Raw genomic sequence first — 22,682 nt, forward strand, 5'->3', positions numbered from 1 at the left:
GATAATTGTATTATAACTTTTTCTTTTAAAAATTAAGAAAAAACGAAAATATTTTAAAATATTAAATACAGATGTACAAGATAGTACAATTTGTAAGGTTACGAAAATCTCCAATATGAGTTTAGATAACAAACAAAAGTTCTACTAATAATAAATATTCCTTAATACATCATTTAAACTTGCCTATTACTTTTCTACTAAAGCTATTATTAATTTTCTTAATAAGCAATTTAAAGTTCTTTATTGTTAGTTAAAAGATAAATTGTAACATATACTTTATTTACGTAGATAATTTGTAACTTTACTAACAAATACCATTGATAATGACAATGTGGTTAAGGAGAATGTCAAGTAGAGATAATGTGATCACAACTTTAATTAACATAGTGACTTCACAGGTAGGAACTTCATCATTGTTACATTAACTGCTAACTCAGTTGACATATTCCAATAGAATCAATCCCTTTCTGTTCCTGTAGAAGCATTTTCAATAACATCTATTTCCAATTTAATGCTATTTCATCTCTGAATACACACTGTTAGAATTTTCTTTCTAATATTACGGTAATATTATCAGCAGCAGTCTGTCCGTCTAATTAACCGTAATGAACATTTTTACCTTTACGGTTTTGAAACCATTTACAACTAATATGGTTAAAAATACATGAATACAAAGCTACACTGTTTTTTAACCATTTATTACTAGTATGGTATCAAAACCAAAAAATGAATTAAATTGGAAATTGGAGTCAGGCTTTCATCAGGTATTGGACATTGGAGTAAAGTTGTGGTTGAGTTGTGTTTTATCAAATGAATTGAAGAATGTGGTTTAATTAGCTTATCTGGTTGCTTACTAGAAATTATGCTAAGCAGATTTTTAGTGCTATATATCGTGTTCTAATAATCCAGGGCCATAAATTGGAGAGTGCAAGATACTCAAAACTCTTCGTGTGTTGAAGAGCATGGAGGAAATATTGTGGTGTCAAGGCTGGGACTCGAATCCCCAGAATCCAGCTGCTAATAACTAAAAGGAATTTTTAGGTTGGCGTAGTTGGAGGGATAAAATTCTGTTATTTTTTTTTTTAACTGTATTAGATAAAAGCATTTAATAAACAGTTTTTCTGGCAGTTAACAGTTAGAATACCATTTTATTCATGGTTATTACACCGTTTTGTTTTTAAATATGGTAAAATTACAATTAACCCATTAAACGCCGCCATATAAACCGTTGATAAAAAAATTGGAATTTTGGTATGTTTTAAGGTGTAATAGACATTTCTTATCATATGAGCTTTAAATTTTTAAAAAAAATTTAATTGGTTAAAAGATATAATAGGGTCCCAAAATGGGAGACTTGGCGCTTAATGGGACTAACATAGCTCACTTACACACTACGCTACAAGTTAAACGTTTAGTTTCATTACTTGTATATATTTTGATAAAAATCGCCAAATCTATTTTAATGGGATCAATAAAGTTAAATTTGAAATAAACATGCTTGAACGAAGAAGCAAAATAGTTCATAAATATTTTTACCAGTTTTATTATTATTCTTCAAATTTGCTTGTTCTATATTTTTGTATGAAACAAAATTGTACTCTTTTTGTGAAGCATTGCTTTACATTTTTCACAACACAAAGGAGTGTTCTTTTGCTCAACTCATATTTTGACTGCTTACCAGCCTGTGTAATTAAGTGATTAACTCCATCAAATCGAATGTTGGTATTTACTTGTCTATGTGGTCCAAGTCCATTAGGCAAAGTCTCCGGTCCGTCCCATGACTACATCGCGAAGAAATGACAATTTTGACATCTGTACATTAACCTCAAGATGAACCCTCCATGCTGTTACCACAGCCATGTTAAGAATGTTGGTAAAAAAAAGGCCACCACCACTTTTTACAATTTATTTTTGGTCTGTAAGAACTGAAATCGGTCAAGAATATCAACATCACCCATGTTCTGATTATATGAGGCAACTATTCCTGGTTGAGGTAAATCAGTTTTCTTCCTGGACTTTTGGCACCAACGTTTTACACGTCCTATTGGTTCAATTCCCTCGAAATTTGATGCCAGGAATGCAATTTTATTGTGTTTCCATTTTACAACACTAACACTCTTTGTTGTAACTCAGACATAATACTACAAGCACGTAAAACTACATTTATGACCTGAGAATTTATCAGTATCTAATGTTTCCATATAATGAATGCTTGCTGCACAGTTAAAAACCTGCGAGCCACTTTTAAAAAGTTCTTTAGAAAAAAAGAACCGCACTCACCGAACGATTAGATCAAAATACTGAGAAAAATTTTTTTTTATCTTACAGTTTGAAAAATTCTATGTGACAATGGATAATGGGAGGGGTCACAATGAGCAATTCAACACCTGCACTGATAATATTTGACCTTCAACAACAAAAGAGAGGGTACTAAGTATGACGAAAAAGAATCCATAAATATTGGCCTTTATGTAAATGTGTTGAGGATGGTGTTAGTCACAGAATGCCAAGTCTCCCATTTTGGGACCTCCTTAAATAAACAACTGTAAAATCGGTCTAAATCAATTTTTTAAAATTTTGTTTGCGACTATATGAAGACAGAACAATTGTTTTGTATATTCAATATTTTAATATTTCTCGACTTGAAAAATTATTTTTTTTCTGAAATTCTTATCATTTGAAGTAAAAAAAGCGATTTTGATTACATTTAGGCAATTTCTAAACAAACAATTTACAATTCGAACCTTCTGTGAAAATTTCTAATAAAACTAAAAACTTTCAACAGTCGATAAAAAAATATAAAAAATATGCATGTGAATTACTCAGCGAGAAAAAAATTCTTAAACAAAGGTTCCCAAAATGGGAGACTTGGCGCTTAATGGGTTTTAAATAAACTATTGTTTAACCGTTTTTTCCGAGATATTTCTAACTTTATATTTATTGTATACTGCCATTGAATGTACGTATATACACTGAGTGGCTAAATTATTATGACCGCCTCAGAGTTTTATGCAAATGAGTTATTGCGTCACAGCGCTGCCGCTAGAGGGCAAGATAACTATAACACGGGAATGCTGGACAAGTGAGTCATCAGTTATACTGTGTTGCATGCTCAGATATAGGAAAGAAAAGTGATTTGACTGAATTTTAATGTGGAATGATTGTGGGTGCGAGATGTGTCGGAACGAGTATCAGCAAAACGGCTGCAGTTGTGAAGTGTTCTAGAGCAGCAGTTGTTAATGTGTACAAAGAATGGACAATCAAGCAAAAAACCGGGTCTCAACGTCAGACCTGTGGTCGTCACAGGGTACTGAATGCTCGATCAGAGAGAAGGCTGACCAGGGTTGGACAGCGCAACAGGAGAGCAACAGTGCGACAAATTGCAAGTGATCTTAATCAAGGAGCAACTGTTAACGACTCTGAACGGACTGTTCGACGCACATTGCACCGTATAGGGTATGGAAGCAGACGACCTGTTCATAAGCCTCTACTGTCTGCTTTAAATAAGCGCAGACGTCTCTAATTTGCAAAGGAGCACAAACATTGGACAGTAGATGACTGGAAGAGGGTCATGTGGTCCGATGAAACACGATTTCAAATGCATCGTGCAGATGGCAGGATGAGAATATGGAGAAAACAGCACGAAAGCATGGACCCTAACTGCATTGCCACGACACTTCAAGCTGGTGGTAGCAACGTTATGGTATGGGGAATGTTCTCTTGGTATTGAATGGGTCCTTTAATTCGTCTACCACAACGCCTTAATGCCCAAGGGTATTTAAGTATTATCGCAGATCAAGTACATCCGTTTATGTCAATGGTGTATTCTGGCGGGGATGGATACTTCCAGCAGGACAACACTACTTGTCATATAGCTGGCATTGTCCACAGATGGTTCGAAGAGCATGACGGATAATTTAACTTGCTTCGTTGGCCAGCGCAATCCCCAAATCTCAATCCAATTAAGAATTTGTGGGATGAAATTGAACGGGCGCTCAGACAGATGGATCCAGTACCATCAAATTTGCAGGAATTGGCAAGTGCAGTTCAGCGAGCATGGTCTGGCATGCCTTCTACAACCTACCAACATCTAATAGAATCCATGCCCTGACGAATTAAGGCAGTAATACGTGCAAAAGGTGGCCCAATAGCGTACTGAAGGTTTGGTCATAATAATTTGGCCACTCAGTGTATAATACCTTTAAAAATAGGTTCGTTTACTCCGAATTAGAGGAAACCATGGATATTAGATCCACTTTTGAGAAAACACTTATTGATATTATTTTTTGCAAGAAGTGTTTCGAGTGTTTTCGTTTTCAATTTTAAAGACATTCGATAATATTGTTTGCAATATTAGAAATACAAAGAAATGAAATTTTGTGTATTCCATAAATATTTTTTGAATAGAGCTGGGTTAAATCTTTTTAACTACAAAGGTATTTCGCTCGCAGAAAGGGATGTTTAACTTAAAATTTTTTTAATAGAGCTGGGTTAAACCTTTTTAACTACAAAGATATTTCACTCGCAGAAAGGGATATTTAACTTAGATGTTAAAATGAAATGAAAAAGCTTTTTAAGAATTAAGAACGACATATTAAGCACAATAAACTTTTTCTAAAAAGGAGAAAATTGGAGTCGAAAGAAAAATTTTTTTTTTTTGTATTTTTGCAAAATATGAAGATTAACATTCCATCATATTAAATGTTTTATTTTTAAATTTGAAAACAAAAGACTTTAGAAAAAGATAATTATAATGTTTCTCATGACATAAATTAATATTTTTTTTATAATTTAAAAAAATGAGTAATTCATATTCTTGTGGTAATTTTCTTCGGTATATGGTAAATATTGCTTTAGTATCAAAAAAAAAAAATCGTTAAAATATGTTTACTTTTGTTTTCTATTTGCAACATACTTTCCAAATTTTACACTGTAATGGACAATACTTGTATACCTTCTTTTTAAGTAAAATTAAAAATGAGAGATTTCACTTCATATCTTTTAAAGCATCTTATCACCATTGAATGCCGTTAGTTTTTAAATTTTCATCTAAGTTTAAAATTAATAGCCTTTTTTTCATAACATTTAAATTGTTAAATTAATGAACTCGCTTGAAATATTTTATCAAATAGTACAAATTTTCGACCAAGTTCGAAATTGACAAATAAGTATTCGCTTGAAAACGTTACTTGAAAAAAGGATTAGTGTACGAATTATAGATTAAATGTGGAATAAATTTTCTTAACATAGTATTTTTTGATTTGAAGTCATTTTTTTACATTGAAAAACCTCTGTAACGGACATTAAGCGTATGTTTTACTTTTTGATAAATAAAAAAAAATCTCAACCCTCTTGGAAGCAAAAAGCTACATGAATGAAGAAAAGAACATAAATGCGCATACTATAGTTTCAGTTCTATAAATAGAGCCTTCCTCAGTGTCTAAAAGCCAAATGATGATATTTAAACAATAGGGATCCAGGAACAAATTTGAACGAGAAAATAAAAGGGGAAATGAAAAACGGTTGGGAGGGGATTTGGTGAATTGATAAGAGTTTGAATAAATAATTTTCAAAATTCACCAATTCTCACCAACCTGAAAGAAACTATTGGAGATATTGATAGCTTTGGTATTAATCAAATTTGATGTCATTAAGGTCTTGCGCACATGGAAAAAACTAAACATACCCTTAAACTTTGACTTAACATGAAAGCTATTTAGAAAGTGAGAATAATGATTTTCGATCGCTCCGCATAGTTGGAATTCAAAACACTGACACTGAGTTGAGTTTTCTTCTGCTAAAGTCCTTCAACTTTGCTTTTGTCTTCCGAACTTGATTTTTGGGAGTCTTCCTATATTTTTAAAAAAAATAATAATTTAGTTAATGATTTTTCTATATTCTCAACGTTTCTCAATATTTTGATGTATACTTTTACTTAATCTATTTCCCCCTTGTGCTTCCGCCAAAACCTCTCTCACCTGTTTCTTACTTCCGTTTTCATTTTCTTGTTTAAGCTTTTTCCTCGATCTCTATTGATTAAACTAGTTAACACGTGTTTGTCTCTTTACTATTTCTAATATCATTTGATGTTTAGACACAAAGGAAGTTTCTTATTTATAGAACTGGAACTATAGTATGTCCATTTACGTACTCTCATTTGTGCCTTATTCACGTTTTTTTTCCACCTTATGTCTAAATAGTATTAATTATACTATATCTCTTGTTGTAACTAAATATTTTTTTTATCATTTCAGACTTGAATCCTAAGTTGAGAGGGTTTTTGGTAGTAAGAGGTTAGCACCTGAAATATCTAAAACAATAAGCACGCACAAGAATCGTGAAAAAAGCAATTTTTTTTCAGGATTTTTTTATTTTATTTATTTTTTATAATTTAAGGTAGCAAACTCCGCAAATTTCAAAACAATTACATTTTACCCATTGCTTGATACTATTGCATTAGAGCTGTATAGCTACCTTAAAGTAAATTTTACTATTGCTTTATTTCTCCTCTGAGAAATGTCAAAGCTCTTGCTAGTAATATTGTAATAGTTTTTGTACAAAGTAATGTTTACAATAAAAATAGATTTTGTTAAATGTATTCTACTTCTTCAACATTTCTTGCGTTTCAAGAAATTAGTTCTTATATATTATGTATAAAGAATAGAACTCAAAAGCTGATCTGAAAATACTATACAGAAGTTCATCCATCACTGTCAGTTTCTGCTTTGTTTTAATATAGTAAAGGCCAAAAGAAGGGGAAAAAATAAACTATTAGATGGTTCTAAATCGTGTAAAGAGTTTATTCGAGTGATTTAAAAATGTTTTAATTTTTACAAAAGGCAATTTGCAATTCATGATGATTATTTAAAAGATTAGTTTCGCAAAAGTATTTACTCTGTTTGCGTTTATAAATAATATGTTTTTACAACTAACGTGTTTTTCTTTACTTAGGAATTGCCTTTCTTTCAAAAATGTAAATATTCTTAATATAATTAGAAGCAGTTCTAATAGAAAAAATTTAGAAAAAACACAGGATAATATGTTTCATGAATGAAATCAATGGATTAAACATAGATGAATGCTTTCGTCAATATCAAAAATATTTTTTAAAACATTTAAAGCAGTATTTCAGTAAGAAAATAAGTGTGAGGAATTGATGTAAAATCAGATTTCGCAATTTTTACTTTATTGATAGCAATTAAAACATTTCCAGTAATTCATGATAAATATCTCTATGCTTTATTTATTTAGTTTTACGTGATAAATGATGCATTAGATGAATGATGAGTTTTTTTTCCACGTGAAATTTTTTTTTTAAGTTGTGAAAAATGCTTTAGCAAAAAATGAATAGTGAAAATCAAAAGTGTGCATTATATTTTTTAATGTTTATGATAATTTTATAAACGTCAGTGTTTTATATCATGTTCGGACAAATTATTTATTTTAACCATATGCCATAATACGACCAAATGACAATGTTTGAACCAAATATATGCGCTATATAAATATACCAATCTTGGTTTGAATAATACATATATGTTAATTTGTTACTTTTAAGCATTTTGATTGTCCCTTCAAATTTTGTGAAAACTAAAATTTGATTATGCTTTGAAGTTTTCTTCAAGCTAATAATTTTTAAATTTGAAAGAATGGGCAGTTTAAGTAATATTTTAATTTTTTTTTCATTTATGCACATATTTAGTTACGTAAAAATTTTGCGTCATGCAATTTGTTTATTTTTACAATAGCCCTTGTACCTAAATTGTGGGTTTAAGAAATGGTTGGCGAGAAGTAAAAAGCTTTCCACGCATTAATTAAGACTTAGTGAAACTTTTGTACATTAAAAAATATCTTATGAAAACAAGTTTATGTAAAAAAGCGTTAGTCATTCATCTATTTAGTCAATATATATATATATATATCTTTTTTTCAATTTCAGAACATTACTTTTTCAATATAGAAAATAAAAAAACCGCTTCAAAAGTTATTCTAATTTAATCATGATTGATATGTTTTGATAATGTTGAATATATTTTTTTTGAATTAAGGACTTATTCAATTGCTGAACATTTCAAGAAAGATAGACGTTTCATGTTTTTCATTTATATCATAAGTTTTAATCTAGATGTATGCTGTAAAATATGTAATGTAATAATACACATAACAGAATTAGTTTTCTGTTTCTCACATCAAAATAAATATTAATAAGAAATTTAACTATGTTGAAAAAATAAGATCCATTTACAGGGGAAAAACAACTTTGAACTTTTATTTCTTCAAAATCTTTGCAAATCTTAGCAATTTGGGCCAACTAACCATCAACAGGTTAAATTTTACTATTTATAAGCTTGATGTCTTTCTTTATGTATTCTTATATTTCGACTTATGTTGTTTTATAGCTTGACATTGGAATTAAAAAAAAAGTATTTATAAATGTTATTTTTCAGGTTAACGGTAACTAACAGTTGTCCAATGGACCTTCGGTATTTTCCAATGGATCGACAACAGTGCACTGTAGAAGTGGAAAGTTGTAAGTAAAATTCAGAATATATTTGAAATGTTATACTCCAGCTATAGAACTGAAAATTAAAGATTGATGATACAAAAAGAAATACCTAATATTTAAATTGATATTTTTATTTTTAATTTTTATTTTCTTAAATAAACTCAATACTGCGGTGTACTACTTACTTTCAGGGTACTTAATTAAAACTACTACTTAAAGGCTAAAGCAATAATATCCTTCGAAATGAAACTTTGATAAATTATAATTTTTGTAAAGAATAAGTGTAAAAAACCACGTATATAACCATTAACCATAGTGGTTTGTCCTTAGATGATCTTCTAATAACCCAGACTTGAATTCCATCTATCAAGTGTTCCTTCGTAATTTCTAGTTTTCATCGTCCGTAATGCTGACAAATATAATTTGCAATCGAAGGGTTGATTAATTAAGTTTAAATTTTGCAGTTATCTAGTAAATGTTAGTTCGATTTGTTTTCACCTTCGTGAACGGTATTACTTTCCCTAAAACAACTATTTTGCAAAAGTGATTTTAATTTAATACCGGAATCAAGAATTTCCTTGTTTCGTGAGTTTCATTCAAAATTACGAAGATTTTGAGGCAATTTCTTTTTTTTTTAATTTTAAGGTATAAAATTTTTTGTATAATTTTAAAGTATATAATTTTAAATGGCAAAATACAAAATTCGACTGAAATTGGTTGTCCTAAAAAATCGAATATCAAATAAAGAACATTTAGAAAATTCTATTTCTCCGGAATTATTTGACCGATTCATCTCAAAATGTGTATTTTGTCTTGTAAAATTACAAACTTTAATATGATGCGAAACTTTTATACCGTACAATTTAAAAAATGTTCGATTATTACTACATGAAAATTGATAAATATTTACAAAAGTTTAGTTTTTTCATGCAGATATCTTCCGACAAACGAGTTTTATAACTGTGCGCAAGAATATTTCAATTCGCTTAAAAAGTTTTCGAGACAATAAAATTAGCATTAGGGAGTTCAAACTTTGGATCGCTCTCCTGACCAAACTATGGGAACCATATTTCCCTGATTGCGGCCTATATTTTGGGGGTCAGAAATCCGAATTCATCGGAAAAAAGGTATGTTTATTCAAAGAAAAAACGCTTTTGTGTAGCTTAAAATATCGTCTGTTCTAATTGATTAGAATATTTGAGGTCATGAAGATTCAGTCGTTGAACGTGAAGATCCGATCAGTAGATCAAACGATATTCAGTGTGGCACATTTTGTATTTTGCGCATTGAACGTTTGCCATCTTAAAAGGGCATTTTTTACATACGTTAACCTTGTGAAAAATTTGTTAAGCCTGTGTTAATTTCGGTAAAAAATAATGAAGGATAGCCATTCCTGCAGACGAATTCATCAAAATTTCATTTTTATCGAAAAGAAAAAAATATCTTCTATGCAAGATCTTTCTCGAAGTCACCAATGACTAGTGGGGCTCAAAAAGAATTTATTTCATAATATATAGCAGTGCTCATTTTACTCAGAAGACCTCATCTGCCTCAAATGGTACTTTTGAATGTTTCAAGACAAAAATGCAAAAAAATTACCAGTATGTGATTGCCGACAAGCATGTAAAGTTCCACTCTAAACTCTCTCCTGTCCTCAACATAGCATTAAAATGTCAAATCATATCTCTGCCTAAACCATATATAATGTCATTAAATTTAAAATGAAGTATGACTTACTTTTTTTCGCAATTTTAATGACCTGGACAATTTTGTTTGCTTTTGTATGTCAGTAATCGTATGTAGGACTGGGCAATATTAGAAATTATATATCGTGATGCATCGTCAGTTTTGCATCGCGATATAGCGATGTATCGCGATATAGTATTTTTGAATTTCATTTACTTGTAAGGCACAAAAAGTCAGATTTCTATCAAAACTTCATGCTCAGATTGATTTAAATCAATTTATAAATTTGAAGATATATATGTTTTGCTTAAAGATATTAAATAAATTGACTAATGTACAAATCTTATTTTAAAATATTTATTGAAATGTTTGTTTAGAAATTCATAATACGCGTAAAACAAAGGGTTAAAAACTTTTTTAAAGCGTTTTTAATAAATTATATTTTCTTGTACTATTATGCATAAATAATTACATAATTATTAAGTTCCTATCCGGCTAAGCTCAATTTCTAAATGAAACGTTAAAAATTATTTGTATGTTTAACACAAAGTGCTAAGTAAATTTTAGAAAAAAAACGCTTTTAAAACACTATTTTTTATTATTATCATTTCAGTTATTATAGTTCTATAATATAGTTCATTTACGTCACACTAGAGCTGCACAATGGGCTATTGGCGACGGTCTGGGAAACATCCCTGAGGATGATCCGAAGACATGCCATCACAATTTTGATCCTCTGCAAATGGAATGGCACCCCCGCTTTGGTAGCTCGACGACCTGCACGCGAAGTCGAGCACTTTACGGTAGAACAGTTTAACGAGGACCAATACCGCACACCCTCGGTCCCTACGCAGACTGATCCAATTGGTCACGCATCCGCACACTGACCGCAGCCTGTGATGCTTGACTTCGGTGATCTGCAGGAAACCGTGTCTTAACGATCAGTCCACTGCGGGACCTTATCATTTCAGATAAGTAATTAAATTAAATTAAATAATGACCGAATTATGAACGAAAAACAAAGGAAGATTTAATTTCTTGAAAATAAAAAGAAATTGATATTCGATATTATATTTAGCTAATTAACAAATAATATGAAAAGAATATTTCTTAAAAAGAATTATTATACTCTCTAATAAAACGAAGTGCTAAATGATTTTAAAAAATGAATAAAATATGCAAACCTTTCACATTTTTTTGTATAAACAAAGTTGATTGACTTATGTCCAAATCCAAATGACAAAAATAAATTTTGTTTTAACTTTATTTCTAAAAATAAAAACAACAAGATTTATAAATTTAAAATCAGTATTAAAAACTCATTAAATTATTCGAAGTTTCATCCAAAGAGATTTTAATAAATTGAAAGATAGTAAAAAAAAAGAAAAACCTAAAAAATGCAATTCTTTCTGGGCGCCTAAATTGCCGATAATTTTCACATTTAAAAATAAAAAGAAGTTTTTTTTATAAAAAACTTATCTAATTAATGAAGAAACTCTTCTTTATATATTCTTTTCAATAATAGATTGCCTTCAGAACAAGGTAACATCGGCGATCACGAAGTTAGTCCCACTGAAAATAATCTACAAGAAAAGTCGCGACGCAGAAGAAAAAAGCTAAGAGGTGCGAAAAGGAACATGCGATATAACGATATGTGTTTTCAAAACTCTGATTCTGATTCTACAGCTCACCAATCAAGGGCATTTCAACATAACAAAACGGACATCGTCTTCCACAGCGCGAGTCGACATCGGAATGTAAGAGAAGAGTCTTATATCGCTATATCGTTATCTTATATCCATATATGGCAGTACTTTTACTTTCGTTACTTGTACCGCCGGTACAAGTAAAAAGTACGTACTTTTACTTGTACTTCGTTACTTTTTAAATTTAGTACTTTTACTTGTACTTTCGTTACTTTTTTAGGGAAAAAGTACAAGTATTTGTAACGGAAATGTCCAATGAAATCGTTACTTTTTTCTAAAACTCAGAAATCTTTCTAAAAAAAAATTTAAAAAAAAATTAAATTTAAAAAAAAAATGCTTATGTTTTTTTAATTTATAAAATTAATGTGCAATATATAAGCATTCACAGCTAACTTCGTGAGTTTAAATACCTTGACCTCCCGTGGAGTGCTTATTCAGCGTGGTTAAGCGATGGTTAAGCACGTTCTGAGAAATTCTCGCAGCAGATTCAGTGACACCACTTTCGAAATGCAATTATTTTGCAAAATGAATAAAAAATATTAATTAGCAAGTTATTTTCATTCATTTTCGAGTTTTATGCATTTATTTAATAGATTTTAAATAAAAAATGTTGGATTTTGTTATTATGTTTTTCAATTTTCTTTTTGAACTCACTAAAAATACATTTTTGTCTTAATAAATTTTTTACTAAATACATTTTTACCTAGTGCATTTTTTACTGAAATTATGTTTATGCCCGACCTTGTCAAACAAAGCCCAGTCAAATTTCTAAGTTTAGATCTCTAAGTCGAATGTTCGGAAAATGATTTTCTCGCATGACTTCAGCATTAGCCATTGTTACAAATAAAACTGTAGACTGTTCTATTTCAACTTATACTGCACATTCAATTATTTTTTACCAGCTCAAAGATCACAAAGCTATCTGAAACCCCGTGTTTGCTTTGTTTATGTTTGTGCTTTTAAAACGCGTTTCTATAGAGTTAAACAATTTTAAATCACTGGTAATTTAAATAAATAAAAATAATAAACTAAAAATTAAAATCAATAGATAAAATTTCTTTTTCGTGCAAATCCATAAAAAGTTTGAAATTAAAACTATATTTGATTTTAAAGTTATATTATACGATTATATTATAAAATTATATTATAATATTCTTTCGAATTTAAAAGTAAATTTAAATCCATAACTTTCAAAATTAAAAATAATTAAATAAATAACAACAATTTTGCAAAAACATTACAGAACATAAGAATATTATTCAATAAAATTTAGGTTACTTTAAATTTTCAATTTCCTAGAAATGTACTTTTAAATCGTTACTTTTTTTGTTTTGTACTTGTACTTTTACTTGTACTTTTTACTCGTTACTTTTTAAAATAAGAACTTTTTACTTTTTACTCGTTACATTTTTTAAAATTACTTGTACTTTTACTCGTTACTTTTTAAATGTAACGTTGCCATATATGCTTATATCCTTGCGTGTCTTATATCGCTATATCGTTTTGCGCTCGTTGTCTTTACTCGACGGCTTAAATCAGATTTCTGATACATCGCCTTGAATGAAAGACGCTGTCTTGCCGATATATGAGTTAAATCGATACATCGATTTATAGCCTAATCGTATGTGAGTCTTTTCTTGTCTGATCATCTTATAGGCCATCTAATAAGTATCTATCTCTCCCATATGCATATTGTACCCTAACTCTATGTGATATAGGGAAATTATTTTCAGCCGTGGTGCCTCAGTGGATAGAGCTTTTTATGAGTTAAAGAATCTCAGCAATAGCTGGTCGTCCACACCCGGCTCACACCGACCACAGTGCTGATATTTTCAGTGGTAGACAGTTCACATGTCCCCTTGCCGTCAGGCTGACAGTGAGAGGTCTTCGTAATTTTCCTTTCCATGTAACGCAATTGCGGTTTCATCAAAAAGTCCTCTACGAAGGCAAAATTTCTCCCAATACAGGAGATCTTCTAGATTGGATTCAAAATGACAAGACAACGGAGCATTAATAGTGGTAAACCCAAAATTTTGTCAGCTAATGTAGCTGACAACCACTATAAAAAAGTGTGAATGTTTAAATGTTTATTGAGTAAGTGCATTCTTGTTCCTTATTCTGAGAAAAAGTCAAAATGTAGTATTTTTAAGCTCGCATAGATCGTGAAGGTTTCTTTATTCTGGCTGTCTTAATTTACCCTTATTACTGCTGATTTTATTTCATAATTGTCATTCATAACATTATGGAAAGCATCGATGTGCAAACCCCAAAGATAGTGTTTCAGGATTATTCTACAAGTCGGCCTCATATTTCATAGCCATTAAGGAAACAATTTACTACGCGTGTCATGAATTAAAATTGAATATCTATAGCTACCTTTAAAAGTTACGCAACATTTTTTAATTCTGTTATTGAAAACGAGAATTCAATTATTGAAAACCAGTAATTAATGATTTATAATGCTATTACTAAATTAAGCAATCAATTTCAAATTAACGTATACTTTGCGTAAATAAGGTATTATGAACATAAAATTTCAGCTCTATCAATGAATTTAGTTGGTATTTTATTTTTTCAACATAGTTCCATTTCGTATTATTTTTTAATTTGATGTCACAAAAAGAAAATTAATTTTGTTCTGTGCCTAATTACATTACAGATTTTGAAGCATATGACTAGATTAAAACTTACGATATGAATGAAAAACATGAGCTGCCTTTCTTTCCTAAAATGTTCAGTAATTTATAATAAATTTATATTTCATTGAATAAATAATTATTTCAAGAAATATATTCGTGTTTCAAATAATTATCTCTGCCTTATCATCTTTAAACATACAACCATAAAAAGATTTATACCAATCAATGTGTTCATTAATAACAGAAGATAGAGATCAATAAGGTTGCTGCTACAATCGAATAAAAGTACTTCTTAATTAGAAGGAACTCTTTTCCTTTTATTCAATAAAATTGTTGTAAGAGCATTCGTCTGGAGTCCGTAACCACTGTCGCTATTTAAAAAGGCATTTTATACATTGTTTTCTTAAACCTTTTAGTCTATTCAAGAAAAATAGAAGTTGTTGCTTAATGAGAAAACACGGATCGATTTTTATATAAGAAATAGCTCATGTTAAAACTTCAACTTGCAAAAAAAAAAAAAATATGCTTAAATTAAGTAGAGTACGTTTACTTATATGAAAAAAAACTTCAGTTTGATGCCGAGTTTTTGTATTTATTAATTATTTTAAAAGAGTTAGAAGCAAAACATTGTTCACATAAGAAAGCAAATACGTTAAATTTTAATAAAAGAATGTGTAAAATAAATTGATTAACATTTTCTAGGGTAATGACAGGAGATTCAAAGCCTGATTTAGTTAGTGATTTTAGATAAAAAGACAACTATAATTTGTTTATTAATGGTAAAAACATATTAAATATGGCGTAAACATAAAATAAGTAAGATTTAAATAAAAAGTGATTTCGTTAATTCTTATTTTACTCTTTTTTTTCAACTCCTGATTTTGTCAATTCTTGCTCATCACATAAAGACACTATTTAAGGCAATCTATTTTCATAATTTGTTATTTCAAGAAGCTTGAGACCTTATATTACATTTCAGAACATAAGGGTGCATATTTTTTATTCTTATTATTCTTATTTTACTCTTTTTTTATCAACTCATGATTTATTCAGTTCTTGTCCATCACATAAAGACTCAATATTAGGGCATATATTTCCATAATTTTTTATTTGATGAAGCTTGTGTCCTTATATTAAATTTCAGACCATAGAGGTGCAAACATTTTGAATGGAGACCTTATTATTTTGTTTAAATAATAAAAGATCTTCAATTTATAACATGCTTTAGTCACCACGATTCTTATTGAATCATACAATATATTATTGTAAATTTCTTAAATAGTTGGAATATATATATATATATATATATATATATATATATATATATATATATATATATATATATATATATATATATATATATATATATATATATATATATATATATATATATATATATATATATATATATATATATTATATATATATATAGCATAAATAATATTGTTACGAAAACAAATCACTTTTGAAAGATACCGGAAAGTGTAATTTCATTTAATTTCGCTACTCACTTTATAGATTACGTTTTTTATTTTATTCTGTATTCTTCTTGCTTTGTATTTTTTATTTCCTATTTTTGCTTGATCTTTTTTATTTCGTATATTTTTTACTTAATATGTTTTACTTGCGTTTCAATTCTTTGGATGCTTTCTCACACTATTGTATAGGTATATTTTGCTTTGGCTATAATTATACAAAAGCACTCTTTTTGCGGATATAATGGTGTGAGCTGATGACGAGATTCTATAATCAAGGAATAAAGCTGATTTGCAAATTCAGAAAAGGACAAAATTAATAAATAACATTTAAAATAATAAATCAAAAAGCCCTTATATCAGCTAAAACCAAATTTGTTTTATTTTAATTTAGAAAGTCAGAAATACTATTCCAGCAAAAAAAGAATTTTAAGATATGTGTGTTAGCAAGACAGCACTTCATCAGGAGACACACTGCCTGCCAACACACAAGAGCCATTCTGTTGTCAGTAGTAATACCAAAAACTGACAGTACTCCGAGGGCCCATAATGGATAAACAAATAAGAAAAAGCAATTGGAAAATGGAAATGTAAATGCAAGGTAAACTTAATGACAAACTAACGCAATTTAGATGTACACAGAGTAAGACTTAATAAAGATACACCCGCATAAAAGAAAAAGAAATAAAGAAAAAGTTACAGTTAGAATAACCGAATCAAAATAAAATATAAATTGCCAAATCATTAAGAAAAGTCTAAAAATAACCCCTATTGAAAATCTTGAAAAATAAAACAAAAAAACATTCAGTCAGTAAAATTTTGAAAAAAGTGCAGCCATCTATATGCTTCGTGAACAAAAAAGCTGAATTTCACCGCATAGGCCTATTTATGCGGGCTTCAATATCGGCCGATTTATTTGAACATCGTTAAAATATTTTGAATTAGAACATCAGAATTACGGTAATTAAAGTAAAAATTATTATTCTCGAATGCAATCTTATAATTCCCAATAGCTGAAAGAAAATCTGTTTTATTGTTACAAATAAATTTAAACCTAATAATTTGACCTAGATTTGAATTGATTTGTATAGACAAGATTATATAGTTAAATTATTTTATTTTTTTTAATAATTTTTTTAGCTATTTGAAACATTTTATTTTAATTATTTTTCTACCTCCCTTTTTGTTAAACTTAATAATATTTTTTTCCTGCTTTCTCTACATTTTTATCTATTATTTTATTCTCTCTATATTATATCCCCTTGAAGAGGATCAAACTTGAGACGGCATTTCTTCGGATCATAATCAAGGATGTTTCCTAGACCGTCGCTAAGAGCCCATTGTGCAGCTTTTGTATGGCGTGAAGAAAATATCTACCTGCATATTTACTAGGGCGTATCGAAAAAATCGAAATTTCTTAGATCTTTCTGCGGTAGTGCGGAAAAGATGTGAATACCTATTATTTAAAAATGAGCGGAATCTTAAAACTCTGGGTTGATATCTTCTGTTGCCTCAATGGGCCTAAAGTTCCGAAAATTCGACTAAAAATGATTAAAATACAAAAATTAATACATAACCACAGATTTCGTTGATCGGTTTGAGGTAGCACTTAAAAGCTACAATATTTTATAAACAACAATTATAAAAAATTTTAGAATTACAGATTAATATCTTCTGCCGCCTCATCGGCATCTAATTTTGGAAATTTCGACGCATTTTGGTACTTTTCTGTATAACTGTTTACTGCTTGCACAATGCACAATCGAGACAGACTGGATTTGGCGCTATGCCAAAAAAAGTGGAACAACCTTATTTTGAACCCTATTTTGACAGTTCCTTTCAGTCAAAGGTATGGTGTATCCAACAGAACCACGGCTGCTATAGCATGGAGTGTTATGAATGATTTGGGTTTAATATCGGAATCAGATACCAGCCTCGTTAGAGACAAAAATAAAATATGGAGGGAAAAAGTCGAGAATTTACGAAGAAATTGTCTCAAAATCAAATGAAAATCGTTCCACTATATATGACTTTTATTTTGACGACATGACAAAACTTTAACATCAGAAACACACGAGGGCAAGCAGTTCCAAAGAACAATTGTAGAAGCTCATTACTGTATTTTATCGGAGCCTGATTCTACGTACATGGGACATGTTACGCATGTAAGTGGATTTGGTCTTCATATATCTAATAGCATTTACGAATATGTAACAGGTGATTTATTGGATGATTTTAGTAACCTTTTTGTTCTCGGGTGTGACTGCACCGTAGTGAACACAGAAGTGTTTAATGGTGTAATTCGCAGGCTTGAATTGAAACTTCAGAGAGCAGTACAATGGATTATCTGCCTACTTCATTTCAATGAGTTGCCATTACGACACCTATTTGAGTCCATTGACGGCAAGTCATCTGGCTCCACATATTACACCGTAGACATTGGACGGAACTTCAAAGGACGTGAAAAGCTTTCAATTGTTGCTTTCAATAGCATTGAATGCGAGATGCCAGATATTGATCCTATCACTGTCAGTTCAGATCAGAAATACTTATTAAGCATTTGCACCGCCATTAGTTCTGGCGTTTGATGTTCAGATCTAGCTAACCGTGAACCATGAACATTGAAATCGAATACTGAGGTATATCTACTCAGGTTTGAGGTATGACATGAGGTATATCTATATAACTATTGATATATATCTACATTAGACCCATCAAACGAGTTGCTAACTTTAGTTGTATTCATTCTAAGAGTCTAGGCACCCTCATGGTTCCGAATAAAGATTCATCATTCCATAAAAGACAGTACTAGACACCTGTGGCATTTCATCAATTCCTCTTGCTACTTGCCTAAAAAGTATCGTGACGTAATCAAGCCAATTATTTCTCGCAACGCTTACTTTGCAGCTCCAGAAAACATGCTTTTGGCCATGTTAACGGATGAGGGGTGCCATATTAGGACCCTTGCAGCTCTGTGGATTATTAAGGCAAGGGAAGTTAGCCCAGAAGAAAATTGTGTTTGCAGATTCGTTATTCTTGCTCTTAACTTTGGAGCAGCAGACTATGTAGATCTCATTGACTGGCAAGCTTGTTATGTGACATTGCCTCCCGTTCTCAGAGAGATCAGTTCTTAAGAACTTCTGAAGATGGTAAGGGACGGTATGCCGATGGATTGCTGGAACTTTATTAAATTTCCTTCACACACACAAGTAGTGGAGCGGATTGTGAAACTAGTTACTGCAGCTTCGGGAGAAACAGTTGGACCGCTGAGCAGGGATAGATTTATTAGAGCGACACTAGAATCCAGAAAACATATGTCAAAATTTGAGACAAAAATGATTACAAACAGTAATGCTTTTGTCATTTGTATGTTTAAGATGTAAAATAAAGTCTCTCTTCCCATTAGAATGAGGTAAGTGTGAAGTTTATTTACTTAAATTTTTTGCCTTCATTTTCCAAAATTTTGTGGCGATGAATCGGCAAAAGATATTAAAATATAATTATAAAATTTTTTGTGGTTGTATTTGTTATAGAATAGCAACTAGTAAACACAACCCCAAACCGATAAACGAAATATGGGTTTGTTTGTTTTTATTTTTTATTTTAATGATTTTTAGTCCAATTTTCGGAATTTTCGGCCCACTGAGGCGACAGAAGATATTGACCCAGAGTTTTGATATTCCGCACAATTTTTAATGATGGGTGTTCAGTGGAGCCAGATGACTTGCCGTCAATGGACTCAAATAGGTGTCGTAATGGCAACTCATTGAAATGAAGTAGGCAGATAATCCATTGTACTGCTCTCTGAAGTTTCAATTCAAGCCTGAGAATTACACCATTAAACACTTCTGTGTTCACTACGGTGCAGTCACACCCGAGAACAAAAAGGTTACTAAAATCATCCAATAAATCACCTGTTACATATTCGTAAATGCTATTAGATATATGAAGACCAAATCCACTTACATGCGTAACATGTCCCATGTACGTAGAATCAGGCTCCGATAGAATACAGTAATGAGCTTCTACAATTGTTCTTTGGAACTGCTTGCCCTCGTGTGTTTCTGATGTTAAAGTTTTGTCATGTCGTCAAAATAAAAGTCATATATAGTGGAACGATTTTCATTTGATTTTGAGACAATTTCTTCGTAAATTCTCGACTTTTTCCCTCCATATTTTATTTTTGTCTCTAACGAGGCTGGTATCTGATTCCGATATTAAACCCAAATCATTCATAACACTCCATGCTATAGCAGCCGTGGTTCTGTTGGATACACCATACCTTTGACTGAAAGGAACTGTCAAAATAGGGTTCAAAATAAGGTTGTTCCACTTTTTTTGGCATAGCGCCAAATCCAGTCTGTCTCGATTGTGCATTGTGCAAGCAGTAAACAGTTATACAGAAAAGTACCAAAATGCGTCGAAATTTCCAAAATTAGATGCCGATGAGGCGGCAGAAGATATTAATCTGTAATTCTAAAATTTTTTATAATTGTTGTTTTTAAAATATTGTAGCTTTTAAGTGCTACCTCAAACCGATCAACGAAATCTGTGGTTATGTATTAATTTTTGTATTTTAATCATTTTTAGTCGAATTTTCGGAACTTTAGGCCCATTGAGGCAACAGAAGATATCAACCCAGAGTTTTAAGATTCCGCTCATTTTTAAATAAAAGGTATTCACATCTTTTCCGCACTACCGCAGAAAGATCTAAGAAATTTCGATTTTTTCGATACGCCCTAATATTTACCTCAATCAGTGACGCCATTTTAGCTCTTCTCATAATTTGTTAAAAAAGTGTAAATCACTAATCTGTACCTAAATTTTTGGACGATTTCTATGTCCCATATTATTTTAAATTAAATTTTAAAGTTCTGTTACAAAGTTTGAAGGCACAATCGGTGTTCTGGTATAACAATAATAACATGCCTCATAAAATCCCATTTTATTTAAATTTCGCTTTTATGGGCTTCTTCGTTTGCTGTAGAAATTGTTTGAATGCATTTTGAATAAAATTTAAAACAATATTAATAATAAACTGAGTTTCTAGGTAAGTCTAAGTTTAGTAAAATATGTATATTTTCATTTTTAAGTTCTAAGGCATAGACTTTCATGCACAATTATATTTAATAAAAATAGATTTTGTGTATGTATTTTGTAATAAGCCTTTTAACATAAAATTTTATATATATATATATATATATATATATATATATAAGTTCAAAATGAAGAATAAAGCAAAGAAAAATTATAGACATATGAAAAAAAGGGGGGGGGGAATAATAAGTAAAAAATAACAAACAACAGTTTATATAATATATTTAAAAAAAAAAGGATGAAATTTTATTTAAAAAACCGGGATAACAACAAATAAAATAGATCACAAAAAGTAGAAATAGCATGTAAAAACAGAAAATAAAATAAAATAAAAAACATTTAAAAGGGACTATAAAGCGAGTAGCAAAATCAGATCAACTTACAAGGACAGAAAATTTTTCAAGAATGATTTAAAAATGTTTTCGCAGAAAGATTGCCAGATTACAAAAGATGAAAACAAAAGCACAAATTGAGTGTAACAAGAGGGTTTTAAAGTGTCGTTCTTACTGCACTGCTGAAGTGATTTGTTATTCTGAGCTTTGATTTGTTAGTTACCAACAGAGTTGGCCAGAAATGTAATCGATTACATTTTTTGATTACAGTAATCAATTACTTGTAATCATGATTACAATTTTCAAAAATTTTGATTACAGCTGTAATCATGATTACAATATTGATTACAGTAATCAATTACTTGTAATCGTGATTACAAAGTTTCATTACAGCTGTAATCATGATTACATAGTCGATTACAGTAATCAATTACTTGTAATCATGATTACAATTTTCAAAAAATTTTGATTACAGCTGTAATCATGATTACAATTTTCAAAAAATTTTGATTACAGCTGTAATCATGATTACAATTTTGATTACAGTAATCAATTACTTGTAATTATGATTACAAGTAATTGCGATTACAAGTAATCACAACAAAAACGATTACAAGTAATTATGATTACAAGTAATCAAAATATATGATTACATGTAATTTGATTACATGTAATTTGATTACATGTAATTATGATTACATGTAATCTAATTACACGATTACAAGACTATTGTATTCGTATAAATGATTATATTTTAGAGTAGATAGTAGAATGTATTTTATAATGATACATTTTGCACGTATTAACATGTACTGCATTTTGTACGTATTTGTATACGTACAAATGAATGTAACTAAAATGTATGTACATATGATTTTATCTAGTGCATATGTTCAGACATTTTAGTTTCACACACATGTACATACACTTATATTGTAGGTATAAAATATATGTACGTATGTATATAGTTAATAATTACGTATGTATGTGCAAACAATGTAGACATATGCATTTATACACAATGAATATATGCATTTTATGCAAATATTTGTGTATGTAAAATGTATATCTATGTTCATGTACGCATGTATATACAAGTACTTGTGTTTGTACGAACATACATACATTGTCTGTACAATGTATGTCCCATGGATGTATGTGCAATTTATTTATGAACAGTACAATATATGTATGCATGTACAATATAGGTATATCTGTAGGATGTACAATATATGTATGTA

General features: G+C 30.0%; 1 protein-coding gene across 1 annotated transcript in view; it reads left to right on the forward strand.

Annotated features, from left to right (window-relative positions):
• Window positions 1–22,682, forward strand: part of LOC107450611 (gamma-aminobutyric acid receptor subunit beta) — a 410,218-nt gene that overhangs the window by 192,777 nt on the left and 194,759 nt on the right. The window contains exon 5 of the mRNA XM_071187317.2: window positions 8,448–8,530. Within this exon, the coding sequence (XP_071043418.2) occupies window positions 8,448–8,530 (83 nt within the window). The remainder of the gene's footprint in view (window positions 1–8,447; window positions 8,531–22,682) is intronic.

The sequence above is a fragment of the Parasteatoda tepidariorum genome, chromosome 11 (genome assembly GCF_982258835.1).
Source record: "Parasteatoda tepidariorum strain Cologne lab strain chromosome 11, Ptep-v5.0, whole genome shotgun sequence".
NCBI lineage: Eukaryota > Metazoa > Arthropoda > Arachnida > Araneae > Theridiidae > Parasteatoda > Parasteatoda tepidariorum.